We start from the raw sequence: 19,433 nt of genomic DNA, 5'->3' as shown, positions 1-19,433 counted from the left end.
TTAAAATGTATTTCTTGAATACTTTATTCAGAGAGTTGTATAAAAAGCATCAAGGACTCCTCCAGTAGATAGTCTTCTAGAAGAGTAACTCTTTGGAGAGCAAAACATTACAACTGTCTAATTTCCTAATATCTTCTCTCACACTGTGTTTATATCCCTTTAGCACATATTGTAAGTCAACTAAATGTTTGCTTCTGAGTGTGAGCTGAACATTTACCTGAAGATGGATGTTAACATTATTGGGCGGGGTGTGAAGGGCTTTATATACCTCTCCTCTTTTGATCTCATGACAATCCTAGGGTATTATGTTCACACCCATCTTTCACATGAGGAGGCTTGAGAGGTTAAGCCGCCTAACCAAGTTCACTTAGCAAGTAAGGGTCAGAGCCACGTTGGAACCCACTTCTGTCTGACTCCAGTATCTGGGCCCTAGATTAGAGTTTCTTAAACTTTTTAGACTGTGACCACAGTTAGAAATACCTTTTACACTGAGATCAGATGTACCCACACACACAGAAGTTTTCACAAAACAATACTTACTACATGCTGTGCATACTGATGTTTTCTACTTTATTCCATATCATTTTAAAAAATGCTGGTTCAGATGTGTAGATTGATTTTACAACTCACTAATATATCATGACCCACAGTTTGCCTCTCTTAGCTCTAAAAATAGCAACCCCTTAGCTCTTTCCTCCAAGCCCATGAACAGCTGAGAACTGGATTCAATTGAAGCTGATACCCCAGTAGAAAGTGGTTTTTTCCCAGGGGGTACATAATCTGGGTAGGTATCTTTATTCTCTGTACCAAATTTGCTTTCCTTTGCCATGGTATGAAAATGCTGTTAATACGGAAAATACATTTGAGAAAAGATATTCCATGAAGAAAGACAAAGAGAAATAACTGTGTTTTTGCATTTATCTGTTACTAGTGTCTGGACACTATCTGAAATCAGTAGTAAGAAAAATCATGGTGACAAGGTAGATCTGTAACATGAATACTGGAAGTTTGAGTCATGTTTTGGAGAAAAAGGATATAATTTCTAAATCACTCATAAAAAAGAGGCATTATAACGTTTTTATTAAAAGATCATGTGCCTCCCACTAACGCCCACTAAATATTTGTTCACATCGTCTTTCCTTGAGAATTTTACTTTTTAAAAAAAGAGTGAGCTTGTTTCCTTGCTTAAGCAAGTCCACAGAGACATCTTTCGTTAGGCGTTGGGGAGCAGAGTGATTATACTGGGTGGGGATAGGATTGTAGGGAGGACATGGGCAAGACGAGATGAAAACATGAAACAGGGTGGGGAGGAGGGAATCTTACCACTGATTTACTCCTCTCTCCTCCTCCCTTTACTCATTTTCTAATCTCTGCGTGCCCATAGGGATCAGAGCTACTTTTATGACCTCAAATGGGAGAATATTGTGTTTCAATTTAAGTCGAAGAGAAGGTACTTTATGAAGCCACTTTCTTAACTCTGACCCTTTTCCTTACAAACAAATGAAATTATATTTTCTAAGTGGGTCATTGGGAGAAAAAATTGCAGGGGAATCTTTCTAAGCACTAGTCCACCTTTATGAATAATTCTGTGTATGGTGCCTCGCATTGCTGTCTGCTTTGTATTTCTTTAGAATCATTTTCTGTGTGTTCCTAACGCCTGCTGATTTCCTAACGCTGCTCCCAAGCCCGGCTACTCTGTCAGCCTCTGTTTTGTCTCTTCTGAAGAAAATATCCTGCAAAATGGAGAAACACATCAACCTTGACTGCGGTCCAAGTTATTAAAACAAGGAAGAAGTTATTCTCTGGGGACTTGGGTAGGGGGAGTGGGAAATCGAACACAATAGAAATGTGAAAGGAGTGCTGAGCAAAATGAATGTCCCTTTGCTGGTCCAAGAAGTTCAGACCATTGGGAACACACAGTATTTGACCTGTGGATGCTTGAAAGGAAAAACGAAAGACTCAGGTTGAGTGATGTATGGTGAAAACAAAGCTGCGTGTTTTGGTAGGGCCAAGGCTGTCGAATCTGGAGAAAATCCCCACTAGACATGGTCTCATCCCTGAGAACCTGTGCCAGAAGAGATAGCTGGAGTTCCAATACACAGCCCAACACCTTTCCTCCAGCTAGTGAACAGAAGGTATTCGTCCAAGAGATTTACTTCTTGAAAATGGATAGCTTGCTTTTCAGGGGCTCCTGGAGCTGTGATGCAAACACAAAGGTGGAGAGAAGCAGCTCTGGGAATATCAGCATTCCTGAGGGTACTCCTCCACTTCCACTCCCAGGATAAAGCTGTTAATTTCTTCTTTTATATCGTTACATTTATGCATTTCAACTGTGTTGGACTTGGCTAGAGTCTGTTACCCATACTTACCAGAACAAAGCAGGGGACTCTCCTGGGTTTGCAGGATAAAGATGGGGACTCTGATTTAGAGCTGTCTCCCCTGTACCTCTCAATGTAGACTAATTCAGTAGTTTCTTTGCCTTCACTTCACTTCCCTGCCGCTACTTTCCCCTCCCTAGCTTTTAGTCTTTCCCCTTCTTTTCTCTTTGGGCTTATATTCAATTCATGTATTTAATTTTTTTATTATGTAAGTAATATGTATAAATTATAGAACAGTTAGAAAATACAACTTTATAGGAAAGGAAATTAACACTCCCCCCAGTAGCCCAGATGAAACTACTATTAATATTATGTTGCATACACTTTCAGACCTTTTTCCATGCATCGGTATACATTTGTGTCCTTTTCTTTTTTATAACAAATGATTGGCTTCGGCTTAGATCTAATTCAGCAACTGCACTTCTATAGGCCATTGCTGAGTTCTGTGTTTCGACCTTCATGAGAGTGTTTTTGAAAATATTCTCAACCTCTTAAAAATACTTAACTTTAAAAAGTATTTTGGGCTTTATAGACTTATCATCTCCACACTATGTTTCTAACTGTTCTGTTTTAAAGCAAGGAATTAGTTTTATCTCATAAATGGGAGGATGAATAACAGGTTTGTTCAGGTCAGGAGAAGAAAGAAGCCAAGCAGGAAAGATAGCAAAGGAAAGTGGTGATGAAGGGGGTCAAGCTGGGAATGAGGAGCATGGTGGACTCGGTGCAGGGAGGGGTTAATGAGGGCTCCAGTCTGTTGATAAAGGGTTGTGTGTGTGTGTGTGTGTGTGTGTGTGTGTGTGTGTGTGTGTGTTGGAGGGCGAGAAGGTATATCAGATGAGTGGAGGATCTCTTTCATGACCTCAAGGTGTCTTTTGGACCTCTCATGTCTATGATCCCATCATAGGCCCTTCTGAGACCCTCTGCTCACCATTTATCCTTCTCCCTGTCATCTATTAGAGGAAAAAAATCATAACCTCTAGCTAGAAAGACGTCAATATAGAAGCTGCACTCATAAAAAGTCATCCAAATAAGTGCATCTCTGGAATGAGGGGTTACTGCTTATTTTAGTAGGGTTTTTTTTCCTCTTAAAAGTGAACAATTTCATTTATTCTGGTTTTATTTCTAACTCTTCATTTTAAAAGCAAAGCCACAGATGTAGTGTTCTTAAGGCTAAGATAGTGACTTTATCAAAATGAAAACAACTTTTTTCCCCTTGATTATAAAAGTAACACAGGCTTATTATATATTGAAAAAATTCAGACAGTACCAAAACATCATAAAGGAAAAAAAGAAAAGTCATCTGTTATCTCACCACACAGAGATAACTAGTTTTTAAACATATTGGGGTATATTTGAATCTGCAGAGAAGAAGTTCTGGAAACATTTACTGAACTATTAACTGTAGTTGCCTCTGAAAAGATTAGAGGGAAAGGGCAAAAGCCTAATAGAGATGGGTTTAAGAGATCATAGGAGGAGATAAGCTGGAGACATTGTATTAAGTCAACACACTTCCATGGAGTTTTGCAGCAAAAGGGAGCAAAGAAATGGGGTTCTAGCTCAATGGGGAAAGAGGGTCAGGAGAACGTGGTTTTTTATTGCTTTGATTTATCTATATTTAGATGGAAGTACCTGCATGTTTGCTGTTGAGAATGTTCAAGAAGAGGGGGAAAAATTAATGATGGGAGGGGATAGAATTGCTGGAACAGGGTCCTTGAGAGAGAAGAGGCTCCGTGGGCAACTGGGGTTGGTTAGCTGGGAGCTGGGATAGTTCATCTAGTAGTAAATTGGTTTACAACAGATCTTTGTTTCTAAGGATATTAACCCTTTGCTTGTCATATGTACTGCAAATGTTTTATCTGGTTTGTATTTTAACTATTAATGTTTTTTTTCTGTCAGAAATTTTTATTTTCATAGTAAAAATTATCAGTTTATGTTTCATAGTTACAAGGTTTTGGCTTTTATATAGAAAAGATTTCTCCAATCCAATCCAAAAAATGTCCAACTTTTTTTTTTTTTTAATTTTATTTTTGGCTGTGTTGGGTCTTCGTTAGTGCGCGTGTACTTTCTCTAGTTGCAGCGAGCGAGGGCTACTCTTCGTTGTGGTGCGCGGTCTTATTGCGGTGGCTTCTCTTGTTGCGGAGCACAGGCTCTAGGCACGCGGGCTTCAGTAGTTGTGGCTTCCAGGCTCTAGAGGGCAGGCTTAGTAGTTGTGGCGCATGGGCTTAGTTGCTCCGCAGCATGCGGGATCTTCCCGGACCAGGGATGGAACCCATGTCCCCTGCATTGGCATGCGGATTCTTAACCACTGCGCCACCAGGGAAGTCCCCCCATTTTTAAAAAATTTACTTATTGTATTTTGGTATATTTTTTGATTGACTTCTTAACACTTAAACATTTAATTTATTCTGAATTTATTTTGCGATTGGATTCCACCTTGATTTGTTTCTAGATGACTAGCCAGTATTCCCAAACTGCTTTGAATAATCCATCCTTTTCTCATTAACTTCGTATATTACCTTTATCAATTCTTGAATCCTATCAAATTCCTTGGATCCATTTCTAGACTCGTTATTCTCTTCTTTTGATCAGTCCGGCTCTTTTTGTCAAGCATCAGGCTGTTTTCTTTGCTATAATTTTATAGTCTGTTTAAATACCTGATAGGAAAGTTCCCTAGCATTGTATTTCTTTTTTCAAACTATTTCTGGCTATTATCTCTTGTTTATTCTTCAAGATGAACTTTAGATTCATTTTGTTAATTCAAAGAAAGTCTTTATCAATATTAGTTCATTAATTGTGACAAATACACCATACTAATGTGAGATGTTAAGAATAGAGGAGACAGTGCAGAGTTTATGGCAACTGTCTATATTATCTTCAGAAATAAAGACCCATTCTAAAGTAACAAGTTTATTTTTTAAAACTCTTAATTGGAATTTTGAATGAATTGCATCAGGTTTAAAAATTAATTTTGGAGAATTTTGACCTTTGAAAAATTGCTAGTCCTTTCTTCAAGAACATGGATGGCATTTCTCAACTCTTTTTCAAGTCTTGTATGTCAGATGTTCCTATTTTGAATTTCTCCTTTTCGGGAATTTTAACAGTAATGCCTCTGGCTTCATAAATCTCTTTGAGAATGAGTGTGATTCCTATGAATGTATTACAAGGTATTTCTTTTGTTTCTTTACCTTGAAATACTTTGTTGTGTTACTAATGTCAGCTGAAAGGTTGTGCCTTTGGTAGAGATGATTATGCACGTGGCCTTCACGTGTACAAACCTCCGTTTCAGCTGGAGAAGCAGAAAAGGGCTTAGTCTTAAGAGCACTGTGCTTGATTCTGGGGTTTCAGGGAGGACTTTTTTTTTTTTTTTTTTTTTTAAGTAATTGAGAATGGTTGAGTAAAATTTTTCAGATTTAAGAGTGTGTGAGCAAGCTGGGTGGGAGCCTTTGAGAACCCAGGCTGAAAAGATCCTGCTCATTTTCCCTGTGTAGAATTTATCTATCGTGAATTTGGGACAGCTGTTCTTGGGGTGAATCTAGCAGCAGTCTCGGGCCATGGAGCCAAAGCATTGATATTATAGAACCCGGTGAGTTAGATGAAACTGGGATTCTGATGAACTAGCACTTCAGTACCAGACGCATGTAAGGGGAGATCCAGATATTTCTCATATGGTCTGATGAGGTGATCTATGAGAACGTGCGTTCCTATGTTTGTATGTGTTGAAGTAGGAAGGAAAGTCATGCCTAAAAATATTCTTCCCAGCAGTAGGAGCCAGTAAATAGTGTGGAGTTTTATTTTTGGAGGGGAGCTGTATTCTCCCCAAACTGTTATGGGAAACTAGATTTAAAATAGCTTCTAGCTCTGCTCTGAGTGTGAAATAAGAGGAAAAAAGTCAGTTGGAAGAGGTTTGTGTACCATTTCAAGTGTTGAGGAAAGCTTGATGGTTCATAATGGCTGATTTATACAAGCGTTGTTATCAGGCTATTAACCACTCAGCCTGTATTCCCTATTAAATAGTGCCTAATGACTAGGCTGCATGGAAGTGAAAACATATGAGCTGTGACTATAAAGAAACTTACAAAAGAGGAATACAAACAAGTTTTAGCAATAATAGCTAGCATGGTTGGAACAAGTGAGCATCTTCCAAAAGGTAATATATTTTTTTAAATGAATACATTAATTTTTATTTTTTACCTTTTTCTTGATGTCATTTCACTGAGTTTTGTGTCTATCATGAAATGTGGATGGAGGGCTGTTTTTATTTTTATTTATTTACTTTTTTAACTTTTAATTTTTATTGGAGTATAGCCGATTAACAATGTTGTGATAGTTTCAGGTGCACAGCAAAGGGACTCAGCCATACATATGCATGTATCCTTTCTCCCCCAAACTCCCCTCCCATCCAGGCTGCCACCTAACATTGAGCAGAGTTCCTAAAAGGTAATACTTTGAAGGGACCTTTTGCAGTACTCACTTATAGGTATCATGTTTTGATATATTTGCTGAAAAATAAATCCAATTACTTCTAGATAACTGTTAGATTATGTATTATCAGGACTTTTTCTATTGCAAGTGGCAGAACCCTAGTTGTAACTGGCATAGGTCAAAGAGGGAATTTAAATTTAGCGGCTTATTGTATTGTGTTTTAAAACCCCATGTGTGGATTCAGGGGCTGAGACAGTGTCTTTAGAACACTGTTTCATTGTCCCTTGTCTTTGCTCTCCTCTGTGCTGGCTGTCCTCTCAGACAGGCTCTCTTCACTGTGGCGAAAATAGCTGTTTTTTGGCACCTACAGTTTCACAAGAAGACTGCCTCCCTATTGGTTCTTCTCCACCAAAAGACCCAGGGAAGCCTCTGATTGGCCTGGATTGGGTAGCTAGAGAATGCAGTGGTCTGATTGGCCAGGCCATAGGCATGTACTCACCCCTGGAGCCTGAGGGTGTGATTAGAGAGAGGTGGTTCCCTGAAAGGAGAAGAGGCTGTGTTACCAGAGGATGGTGGGCAAAAAGAAAAAAACATACTCAATAGAGAATTTAAAAAGTCAGAGTTAGTGAAAGTGGGGTGAGTCCTCTTCCCCTCCAGATATTATGTGGAGCTGGATGCTGCAGGGATGTACAAGACCTGGATAGAAAATAAATGAAGGATGGAGTGGGCGGGAGGAGCCTTCTTTCTAATGCTCATGGGAAAAGTGTTCATTAAAAAGTACAATAGTTAGAATTATTACCATAGTATAATTTTTAATGAAAAGTGACATAAAATATATTTAAATTAAAAGTAAAAAATGTGTCTTTTTCTTGAGGTGTGAACTGAAATGAAACATCTGAGGGCAGGAGGAAAGTAAATATTTCAAGTAAAAATATGGCTGATTGTTTTCTGTAGACTACTGAGGAAAGTTTATACTCATAAGTTATCAGATTACAGATATTATTTGTGTTTTTTTTAAACTCAGTCAAATTTAACTTGATCGTTTCATTTTTAGATTCTACTTTCTATGCTGGATTAGTAAAAGAAACTGCATCTTTCAGCCTTTCCCTTTATGTTCTCAGTAGCAGAGTAATCCTTTGTTTTTTGTATTGATATGTACTTTATATGTATTATCTTATGTATTTATGTGTTATATTATGCATACATATATGCATGCATATATATATCACATATATTTATATACATTGATTTGTTATACTTCCACTATAAAAGATTAAATCACACAAAGAAAAGAGGATGGCTCGATGGTATTGCTGATAATCTTTGTGCAGAATTTTATTTAAATATTGCCTGTAGATCATAACACTCAGGCAAGAGAATAACATAGCATTCGTATTGAGCTAGAGGTAGTTGTGCTAGGTCGACACCAGTTCTGAATATGTACAAAAAGATAGTTCTATATCTATTCATTTTCCCAAGTCAGATTTTATAAATGAATATGAAAGTGAGTTTTGAAATTACTCTGGCTGTAGGGAAATTACATTTGCTTTAAAATAAAGCTTTAAACCCAAGCATTCTGATGTGACCACTGAGGCTTCCGCGGGGACTTCTTGACTCTAAGGCCTCTAGAACTGAACGGTTCAAGTCCAGCTGTCTCTGGCTCATCCTTGTGCACGGTGAGCATTTGTGCAGAGGCTTATTGTTTTGTTGGTTTTTATTTTGTTGATTGTCCTCTCGTAAGTCTCTTTTATGCTGTAACTGCCCTCCCCGCCCCCACTTCCTCTTTTTTTCTCATGCTATGATTTGTTGAAGATGGCAGGTCAATTGGTCAGTAGAATATCTCACAGTCAGGATTTGGCAGATCACTTCCTCTTATAGTCTTTTAACTTTGGATGTCCATGCCCTGTATTTCCTATAAGTAAGTAGTTAGATCTGGAGGCTTGATTAGATTTGGGTTCCTTTTTTTTTTGGCAAGAATAATTGAGGAGTGGTGGTGTGTTCAGTCTCATCTCTTGTGTTTAAACTTTAAGGAAGCACACTTTTTAAACATGGTTCCATTGCTCTTTTCCCTCAAAACTGGCACACTAGACAGGGATGATGGTTCTCAAGGCTGGCAGCAAAGTGTATTTTCTTTTTTTTTGCAAAATGTATTTTCAACACCAAAAGGAATCAGGCACCTAAGCATCTCATATATAAGCCTGAGTAGCAAAGGTGGAGAGAGAAGAAGGGTTGATGGGTAAATTCCATTTTCTGGATACACAAGAGTATGAAGTTTTCCCATGTGCTTCCCTTTAAATCTGATTAATTCTGCAGAGGTGAGAAGACAGAGGTGAAGATGGGGGGATGCCCACCTGGCCAAAAGTTAGAGGTGGGAGAGAGAAATCACAGGTGGTGGTTTCCCCTTTTTGAATATTCTTATCAAATGCTAGTTGCCCTCAAAAGGCTCTTTTTTTTTTTTTTTTTTTTAAAACCTCTTCTGTTGATAAGGGATTTCAGGGCAGCTCTGGTTTTCCTCATGTGTAAAACCTCAATTCCTTTTTATTAATCTTCTTGTGCCTGTGAAATATCAAACTTAATCATTTCTAAAGAAGCTACTCTTTAAACATTAACTTTTCTCTGGGCCGGACCTCAATGTACAAGTTTTTAGCATGAATAGGGCTCATAATCTGTGTTATATGAGGGACATTTTTCTCTTTTTACAAACTTTCTAAGGTCACATGTTTATGTATTTTAAAGCTGTCTAGGAAGAGCACACTTTCTCAAGATACATTTTAATGCGTTTTAAAGCTGTTTAGGAAAATGTACAGTCCACGCCACCGCCAGAAATGAAGTGGCGAGATGTATGCTCTGCTGATAACTGCTTCTGCTTAGTTTATTTTCCCAGTTAGGTAGAAAGAAATTTTCCTGTAAAAATTGTCCTCAGTTTCAACTGCTCTGTCGCACATAAGCAGGCCATTTCCTGCAGTTTACCTTGCGCTTTCTTGTACCAAATAAATATTGTGCCTCTGAGCAGAAGCTGAAGTGTGCTGAGTGCATATTTGAACTTGCCCCTCCTCGCAGCCCCCATCCTCCTATCCTACCCACTCCTACTGCATTTCTCAAGCCTTCAAACATAGCTAATTTCATTCACACCCCTGGAGAAAAGAGCTGGGAATTACTCAACTGTCACGATGACAGAAGTGAACCCAGGATGGGCTTGCACCACCAGAATTGTCTAGCTGGTTTCGAAGGAAGAAGAGCTACACTGACCTGGACGCAAACCCCATTTCTGCCACTTGCCATCTATCTGACTTTAGGCAAATAGCTCAATCTCTCCTTAAACCTCAGTATTCTTTGCTGTAAAATGGGGATAATACTATTAAGTAACATTTATTGAGGGCATACCATGTAACAAGCATTGTCCTTTACTTAACCTAATCTCATTTGACCTTATAACAGTCTAATGGCGGGGGTACTGTTTTTCTCATTTTACATGAAGCTGAGGCCAGGGAGGCTAAGTCATTTGCCTAGAGTGATACCCTTAATGACTTCTAGTGTTGTGCTAAGGATAAAAATATATGTTTTATAGATCTCAATCACCAGGCTTATAAGAAGCATACAAGAAATAATTTCTGTGGTTGTTAGTCACCTAATGCATATAACCATAGACCTGAACATTTTGTTAGGATAAAGTTACTGAGTGATATTTAAGTTTTGCTCCCCATATAGCTTAGCTCTTTGGTTTTCAAACAAATGTATGAAATAGGTTATTGCTTCATTTTGTAGAGGATGAATCTCAGTCACAGAGGGTTTAGATGACTCACCCATGACCACAGAGCAAATAAATGATAGAAGTGGGCCTGGAACACACGCCTTCAGATGCAGAACCCATGTTCTTTCAGACTAATTTTTCAGATTCATCTGGAGATAAAGGATCCAGGTTAATTTAGCTCTGGCAAATGTATCTGGAAGAAACCAAATAAATCCAGTTCCTTTGGTATGGTAGGCTGAATAATGACCGCCAAGGATATCCAAGTCCTAATCCTTGGAACCTGTGAATGTTGCCTTATATGGCAAAAAGGGACTTTGCAAATGTGACTAAGTTAAGGATCTTGAGATGGGGAGATATCCTAAATATCTGAGTGGGCCCTAAGTATAATAAGTGTCCTTATAAAAGGAAGGCAGAGGAAGATTTGACTATAGAAGACAAGTAGGAGATGTGATGCAGGGAGCAAGAGGCCAGAGTGATGTAGTGATGTGAAGAAGGGGCCAAGGAATGCAGGTGAGTTCTAGAAACTGAAAAAGGCAATGAAAGAGATTCTCGCCTCAGCCTCCAGAAGAAAATAGCCCCGCCAACACCTGAACTTTAGTGCAGTGAGGCTGATTTTAGACTTCTGGTCTCCAGAATTGTAAGAGCATAAATTTGTGTCCTTTTAAGCCACCAAATTTGTGGTAATTTGTTACAGTAACTGTAGAAAATAGATACACTTCAACTTACTGCACAGCAACTGCATTTTTCTATCTGTAACCTCAGTGCTTAAGCCTACTTTCAAATGGACCAGTGACATTTAGAGGTAAACCACTGACCCCCGTAGATGGTAACTTCTGGATTTTGCTCTAACAACACTGGCCATTCCTGCTGTTCAAGTACAGCATCCTTTCAAGCTTTCAAGGGTTTGGAAGGTTCTAATACTCAGTTCTCAAAGAATCAGGCACATCCCCACCTCCACTTTGTTGCCGTGTAGGAGGAAGCAACAGAATCCAGATGGAATTTTCCAGTTTGCGGCTTAAACTTCACTGCTCAGCCTTTAAAGCAGAGGTTGCAAATTGGTGGCCCTTAGGCCAGAGGTACGTTTTGTTTGACCTGATTCTTTAAAATTTCAATAATTTGCCAGAATTTAAAACTCAGGTGATCTCATATAAAAGTCCTGATTTCTGACTTTTCTGGAGACTGGAAAGATCTGACAACACTGGGTTTATGTGATCGACAGTACTTGGCTGGTAGAGTGGGGTCCTGGCTGCCTCCTTTGGGCAGGGGGTGGGGTGGCTGTCCCTGCCAGTTCGGTGCCATCTTTCTCTCCAGGGCCTTCGTCATTTATTTTTCTCACTTACTTGGTCCCTGTAGGTACCTGAGTTTGTGACTTTGCTTTAAGGAAAAAAACCCAAATCTATATTCTGACCAGATTAGCAAAATTATTGACCCTTGGCCAATAATCTGGAAATTCATGGAGAATTAGAGAGGTGACAGAAGAGTTGAGACTTTTGTCTTAGTTTTAGTCTTAAATGAGGCAAATATCTTAAAGTAGGGGGGAAAAAACCCCAGTAGATTCTGGAACCCATAGAGCAGTGAGATTAGCATGAGTTGTTGGTAAAGCTATTAAGCTGGATTTTGGAAAGCACATGGGGAAGAAAAGAGAGATTAAGAACGAAGGTATGTTAATCGTATGCAAGGCAGTGCTCAAGTCTATTCTAGAATTACTAGTCTCAGTGGAAGGTCACTAATATAATGGATCTTTATTGCAAAAAGACATCTGAAAGTTAACTTTTGCTCCCCATATAGCTTAGTTATTTTTTGATGTCCTTGTGGATAAGATAATTATGGACCAAGTGCTTAAATGAATGATTTGTGCCTAGTTGAACAATAAAACCAAAGGATCTGTCTTAAGTATCTTTATCAAGCTGGTGAGTGGTTTCTCGTGCAGTGCTCCAGGGCAGGAAGGAAGAAGCAGTTGCATTACTCTTAGCCTCCTCTCCCATATGGTTACCACTAGCTCTTCTCCCCACCTGCTGGACCAATGGCTGCCCTCATTACACCTAACTGTACTTCCCTGTGCTCTCCCTGATTATCTTGGCCAAAGAGTCAACAAATCCATTTCCCCTGTCATTCAGCCAAGTCCAGTATCTTAACTGTCAAAGAGAAATTTATGAGGCAACAGAACAGAAAAACATGAAAACATTTTATAAAGTGCCAGTTTTTTTCCCTAAGAAATTCCAGCCTCACTCAGGCTTGGTTCAGGTGCCTTTCTGTGTGTAGTGCCAAGGTTCCTTTACTTTCCCCTCATTATCTGGCTTGGAAGGTAGACCTAGTCACTGCATGCATTTCTACTCTAAGGGAGATACGGGGTCTCTCAACTGCTTGGTCTGGTGGGATTCATGCTCTGCTCTAGAACCTGCTTTCTGATATCAGCTCCATGAATGATAACACCCTTGTCTCTGGGTCATGACCAATTTTTGCCCCACAACTCTCCGGGGCTCTGTGATTCCTTTATTTGAAAGGTATATCATTGGCCCCAGAAATCTCTTCTCTAGGCTGATAGCTCCTTGCCCTTTAATGGTTTCAGACCTCTAGGAATCCTACCTTCATTCCTATTTGGTTCATCCACAGCATACTTACTGGAACTTTTAAAGTCTGATCTCTTTGGGGGTAAAGCTTGGTTTCACTTCACCATTTAAGCTAGCAGCTGGGTCTTAACAATAGCTATGGACCCAATGGCAGCTGCCATCTTCCTGAGCTTTTCTGTCTCAGATTAACTCCTGCTTATGCTCTGTTGGACTGGACCCCATTTAAATGACCAGATTCTTTATGACGGCTTCCCTCAGGTTGCCCTATGGAGAGACCTTCTAGAATCTTATCACTGCCTTGGTTACCAGAGAATAACTATACATATTGTTAATCTAATAGTTCCCAACAACAGCAAGGAAGAGTTTTTCCTCTTATGAAAACAGAAAAGGTGCTTTTCAAATGTTGAGATAACATGAAATGGGATGGAAAGCAAATGCTTTGGAAGCCAAATCAAAAAGATTTCAACAGTTGAGGATAGCTTGCTAAAAGAAATAGAATGGGATTTGAAGGATAAATGTGTAGTCCTGAATTGCAGTTAAAAAAAAAAATCACGCCTTCAAGTTCAAGGTTGGAATACCTGCCTTAATTGTGGTTTGTGCTAGGGTGGGAGTTGGAGATTTTATTTGACTGAGGAAGACCACTCTGACCTGAGTGCTAAGACGGGGTGTGCTCTTAGGTGTGTTAGCAGTGCTCTGTCCAGGTTGAGAAGGGAAGCCCCAGACCCTCTGCCCAGGGATTGAGCTCTGGCAGCCTGTGGGCATAACACATTGTATTGACTAGCATGCTGATTTTGAAAAATTCGGAATGGAATCTCTTTGGGTAAGGCATATACTCTCCAGTGTTAGGTATTTATGTTACTTCTCTGATTCTAAAGACTTTTTAAAAAATTTTATTTTTGGCTGCGTTGGGTCTTTGTTGCTGTGTGTGGGCTTTCTTTAGTTGTGGCGAGCAGGGGCTGCTCTTCGTTGCAGTGCGCAGGCTTCTCATTGCGGTGGCTTCTCTTGTTGCGGAGCACGGGCTCTAGGGCGCTCGGGCTTCAGTAGGTGTGGCCCACGGGCTTTAGAGTGCAGGCTCAGTAGTTGTGGCGCACGGGCTTAGTTGCTCCGTGACATGTGGGATCTTCCTGTACCAGGGATGGAACCCGTGTCCCCTGCATTGGCAGGCGGTTCTTAACCACTGTGCCACTGTCAAAGTCCCTCTAAAGACTTTTGTGGTCCTCCTTTCTCAGTCCCTTATTTAGATACTGTTCACGGGTACCAGGGTCCATCCTAAGCCTACACTTTGAGAGGGACTTCATAAAATGAAGGGGATGAAGAAGAGGATGATCTGGAAAGCACGGAAATTAGATGCCAGTTCACATTGTCGTAGTTGTGAGAGCCACAGCTCTGTAGTCTGGAGAGCTGTCTTCAGGTACCTGAAGGATTGTCATGTGGAAGAGGAGTTAGATTCAGTCCATCTCTGGGAATTTTTCAGGACTATGCACCTTACTTCAGTCACAAGGTTGAGAGGATACAGAGGGGAGCAAATCAGTCTGTCTGTCCTCAAGGCCAAGTTTACCATACAGTGGAGGAGATAACACAGAGATGGCTGTAAAATAGTAATACTCTCTGGTTCTCCAGAAGACAGAAATGAGGAGGTAGATTTCTGCTCAGTTTAGAAAGCCCTTTCCTAACAATTAGAGCTCTCCCCAAGTGGAGTGGGCTGCCTTCAAAACTAGTCACCAGTCATGTTGTCCAGCTGATGAGGATGAACTGGAGGAGCTTTGAATGGGGGTCAGAGTAGATGATTTTTCTGCCTTTATTAATCTGTGGTTCCAAGTCCCCTGACTTGCTTTCCTTTACTTACCCAAAGAGAGTTATTACCATACTGAATGCCCACGGGTTGTACTCAGTGTTCTAGGCAGACCACGCTGGGAAGAGTGTGGGGTTGCAGGGTTTCTACTGTGTGGAATTGCACTGGTGAGTTTGTTTTATGGAGACACAAGAGCCAGTAAGCAGGGACCTGGCTGGTTTTCTTGTTCACGGACCTGGTAGAAGAATCTAGTGGCGTATTTGGCAGGTACAATCTTGTTGCTTCTTTTGTTTGTTGGTTGCATCTGGCTGTGAGGATCATGACATCCCCTTTGAGTGGTGCAACACTTCATTTCCTGGGACAAGTATCCTGAGAAAAGTCTATTTCCTATGTCGTCCCCCCCCCCGCCCCCCACCCCAGGAATCCAGATAACATCCAGAGATTAGATTCCAAGTTCTTCCTCTTTGATGGTGGAACTTTAAAATAAGTCAGACTTCTATCGTTGGGTCCCTAAAAATCCCTCAGCCCTACAAAACATGTAAGTCACATTTTGGCTCCATGCAGAAGGCTAAACCAAGCAAAGGCAGCATCTCTTCACAGCCTTTGAGGCAAAGTCTGGCAGCACCATTCTTTCTTGTCTCTTTCTGCTGCCACATCGCCGTTCTCGTCAGCTCTCCCTTCCCCACTGTCTATATAATGTAATTGTAAGGAGGGTAGATAGGGCCTCTTTCTTTTGGCAAGCACATTGTAAGGTTCTAAAAGGCAGACACTATCTGAGTTTGGCATTTCTTTCCAGTTTTTGTGTGTCTGACCCTGGGTCAGCTCTTTGGGACATTTTCCCCAGGTATGTCAGAAATCACCTGAAGGATGTGGAGATGAGGTGTAGGAGGTTAGGGGGAGCAGAGCTGCCACCCACCTCCCCCAACTGCTCTCACTGCTCTGTGCGAAGGAGACAAGGCAATTCTTCCTAACAAGTTTGGAGCCAGAGCCAAATGTGAAACGCCACAGCTGCTGTGGCCGCAGGGTGTGTGGACATGTCCGTCGCCCTGGCATGTGCTCTTCCCTTCCAGGAGTTCTCTCTCCTGGGTGAGTGAGAGTTGAGTCAGTCCCGGATGGAGTGGGCCGCCTGCCTCCTGCATCGGGCCCCTGGGAATGTCTAGAGTAACAGAGGCAGAGGGTAGGGGTTCTCAGCTCTGACAGACAGTTGATTGCACCCAGAGGCTTAAAATAATGCATAGTAGTCCCCAGAGGTAATTTATTTATAAATGCTTGCAATTTTATTTTGTTTTAGTTTTTTGGCACAATCACTTTAATTTTTATTAGAGTATAGTTGATTTACAACGTTGCGTTACTTTCTGCTGTACAGCAAAGTGTATCAGTGATGCATATACATATATACTCTTTTTTAGATTCTTTTCCCATACAGGTCATTACAGAGAATTGGGAAGAGTTCGCTGTGTTATACTGTAGGTCCTTATTAGTTATCTATTTTATATATAGTAGTGTGTATATGTCAGTCCCAGTCTCTCAATTTATCCCTCCCCCACCCCCAAGGTAATTTTTTAAGCAGCTTTATATATTTCGCATACTATACCATTCACCCATTTGCAGCGTACAGTTCAATGGTTTTAGTATAGTCACAGAGTTGTATGACCAGGACCACAATTTGAGGACATTTTTACCAGTCACTCTCCATTTCCCCTCAAAATCCTCAGTCCTAGGCAACCAACCACCCATCTACTTTCTGTCTCTATCAATTTGCCTATTCTGTACGTTTCTTATAAAGAGAGTTACACAACAGGCGGTCCTTTGTGACGGACTTCTTTCTCTTAGCATAATGTTTTCAAGGTTTGTCCCCATTGTCATGTACCAGTACTTCATTCCTTTTATTGTCAAATAATATTCCATTTTAGGAATATACTGTATTTTCTTTATCCACCGTCAGCCAATGGATGTTTGGGTTGATTCCACTTTTTGGCTGTTGTGAATAATGCTGCCAATAAACAATGTGTACAAGTTTTTGCGGAGAAATGTATTTTCATTTCTTCTGGGGATATACCTAGAAGTGGAATTTCTGGGCCATATGATAACTTTATGTCTAACCTTTTGAGGAACTGCCAGACATTGTCCAAGCAGCTGTACCATTTTACAGAGGCGTTTCATAAAAGCCCCCCGTGGTGAGTCTAGATATGATTATACTGTGCTGCCCGTGTGGGTTGGAACCCTCACTCTGCCTCATGTGGAAGTAAAATAACTGCAGAACAGAGATCAGCTTGTACCCGAAGGGGAGAATACTTTTAGAGCAGAACATCCACCCCTTCCAAGGTGTTCTTTTCAACCTTCTCCATCCCTCAGCTCTTGATAGTAGTCCAAGGTCAACTGAGCTCTGGCTAGAGGACTGGTCAGAGGAAGGAAGGAGGCAGATCACCTATGCAGTGTCCACCTAGGGTACAGGGTGGCTGCAAAGAGTTAAGTTGATCTGGAAAACTGATCTGTGGGTTAAGTGGAGCAGAGCCACAGATGTGTAATCCCCACTTCTGAGGATGTGACATCTCTTCTTGTAAGTGTCATCACTTAGTTGGTGCTATCTGGTAAAAACTGAGTCATGAGGTGCCGACAAGAATTCCTTGCACTCGATGTGAAACTTGAGGCATCTGCTCATTCCTGAGATATTCACAGCTGTCAGCCCCGTTTTGATGGTAAACAACTTGCTGCGGATGAAATCCTGCACTGACTTTGCCCGTCTTGTCTGAGAGAGGCATAGACCCAGGTGGTGTGCCCTCGAGAATCTGAGCGTGAGGGGCTGCGTGAGGGTGACCCGAGGACTGAGCAGCCCCGCCTTTCACAGAGCCCTGCTTCCAGCAGCCCCAGCGGAAGAAGACAGAAACCAACCGAATCGTCCCGAGAGCTTTTAAAGAACATTCCTTCCGCTGCAGATGTGCGTTTCCAAAGGGTGCCTGTGAACCAGCCTGAGTCTTGTTCTCCCTTCTTTGTGTTTGCAGCCACGGCACGGGGTACGATAGTGATAACCACACCACCCCCATCCTCTGTGGTGCCCAGTACAGGATACACACCCACGGCGTCTTCAGGGGCATTCAGGTGAGTATGCAGAGGCCCCAGATGCCTCTTTCCTTCCCAACAGTCTTTCACTTCCTTGCTGAAGGCCATTTGGCCCTGGCAAGTCTGTTCCTAATTGTAGGCTCCTGTGACAGCAGGGACCCCTTCTCTTCCATTGGGGCAGGTTGGGGGCCTCCTCCTCTCCAGAGGCCAGTGTGGATGTGGCCGCCTCCCTGACTCAGACCAGGATGCTTCCTGCAGAACCCCTTCCCTTCCTCCTTCACTGCTTAACTCGCCTTCTCCAGGGTGGGCCGCGCACATCTTGTATCGGGGGGGTAAATGAGCTTGAATTAATGACCTGGACTCTTGACTTGTAAGGAGACTTGGTCTGCAAGGTAAAGTGCCCAAAGTTAGAGTCTATCATTGCTAATAATAACAATAACAATAATAACAGCACCATGTATGGCTGGACACTTTCTATATGCCAGGCATTGTGCTCAGTTTTATATATGGACTTTTTTTTAAAAAATAGAATTCATTTTTTTCGAGCAGTTTTAGGTTTAAGGAAAAACAGAAAGTACAGAGAGTTCCCATATCCACCTCCCACCCCATCCCTTGGTCTCCCCTATTATTAACATCTTGTATTGGTGGTACATTTGTTACAATGATGAGCCAATATTGATACATTATTAACTGAAGTCCATAGTTTACATTAGGGTTCACTTTGTGTGTTGTGCAGTTCTAAGGGAGAGTAAAGAAAGTAAAGTAAAAAGGCTGACGTTTTCAGAGAATTCAGGAAACTCGATGAAAGGCCACCTCCAGGGAGCCTCTTTTGGATGCTCAGAACCATGCCCAGTTACCAAGGGTTTGTGTTTGTGACTCTGGCATGTGACTCAGTGTCTGCAACATGAGGAACGGCTGAGATACTTTCACCGGCCTAGTCAGCACACTAGAAACAAATTGTGTGTGGGCCAAGTCCTCACGTGATGTGTGGGGCAAGTGCTCTGAGATGTTCTGATTAATGTTTCCAGAAGTGTCATGGTGATAGAACAGCATGCTCCCTCATCTCAGGCCTTCCAGTGGTGGGAATAAAGGCAAGGGTTACAGAAATATGATGGCAATCAGATGGAAATCAGACAAGTACCATCAGACTCTTCCACCAGGACCGGCTGACATTGACAACTCAGATTTATATCCTATTGCCGTGTGTGCTGCCTTTAGGATGAATTAAAGGAAATGTAAAAAGCTCCTTTTGCCTTCCTTTCCACCAAGCGCAGTTTGTCAGACTCGCTGTCATGGCCTCTGATAGACTCCAGACCAGACGGGTGTTCATTTTCTGCTAGAGTAGACCAATCGGACACAGCTGGCTCACCATTTAAACTTATGCCACATTTTGCCTTGAGGCACTGTGGCCCATCAATAGCAGAGCTGTATGAGACTACTGTATGTTTTCTTCAAAAAGA

General features: G+C 41.3%; 1 protein-coding gene across 2 annotated transcripts in view; it reads left to right on the top strand.

Moving 5' to 3' along the window:
* WT1 (WT1 transcription factor) overlaps window positions 1-19,433 on the top strand; it is a 50,910-nt gene that overhangs the window by 19,091 nt on the left and 12,386 nt on the right. For both annotated transcript variants that reach the window (XM_061201546.1, XM_061201545.1), the window contains one exon: window positions 17,916-18,012. In XM_061201546.1, coding sequence (XP_061057529.1) covers window positions 17,916-18,012 — 97 coding nt within the window. The remainder of the gene's footprint in view (window positions 1-17,915; window positions 18,013-19,433) is intronic.

The sequence above is a fragment of the Eubalaena glacialis genome, chromosome 10 (assembly GCF_028564815.1).
Source record: "Eubalaena glacialis isolate mEubGla1 chromosome 10, mEubGla1.1.hap2.+ XY, whole genome shotgun sequence".
In the NCBI taxonomy this organism is placed as follows: domain Eukaryota; kingdom Metazoa; phylum Chordata; class Mammalia; order Artiodactyla; family Balaenidae; genus Eubalaena; species Eubalaena glacialis.
This window is presented reverse-complemented; position numbering and strand designations above follow the sequence as displayed.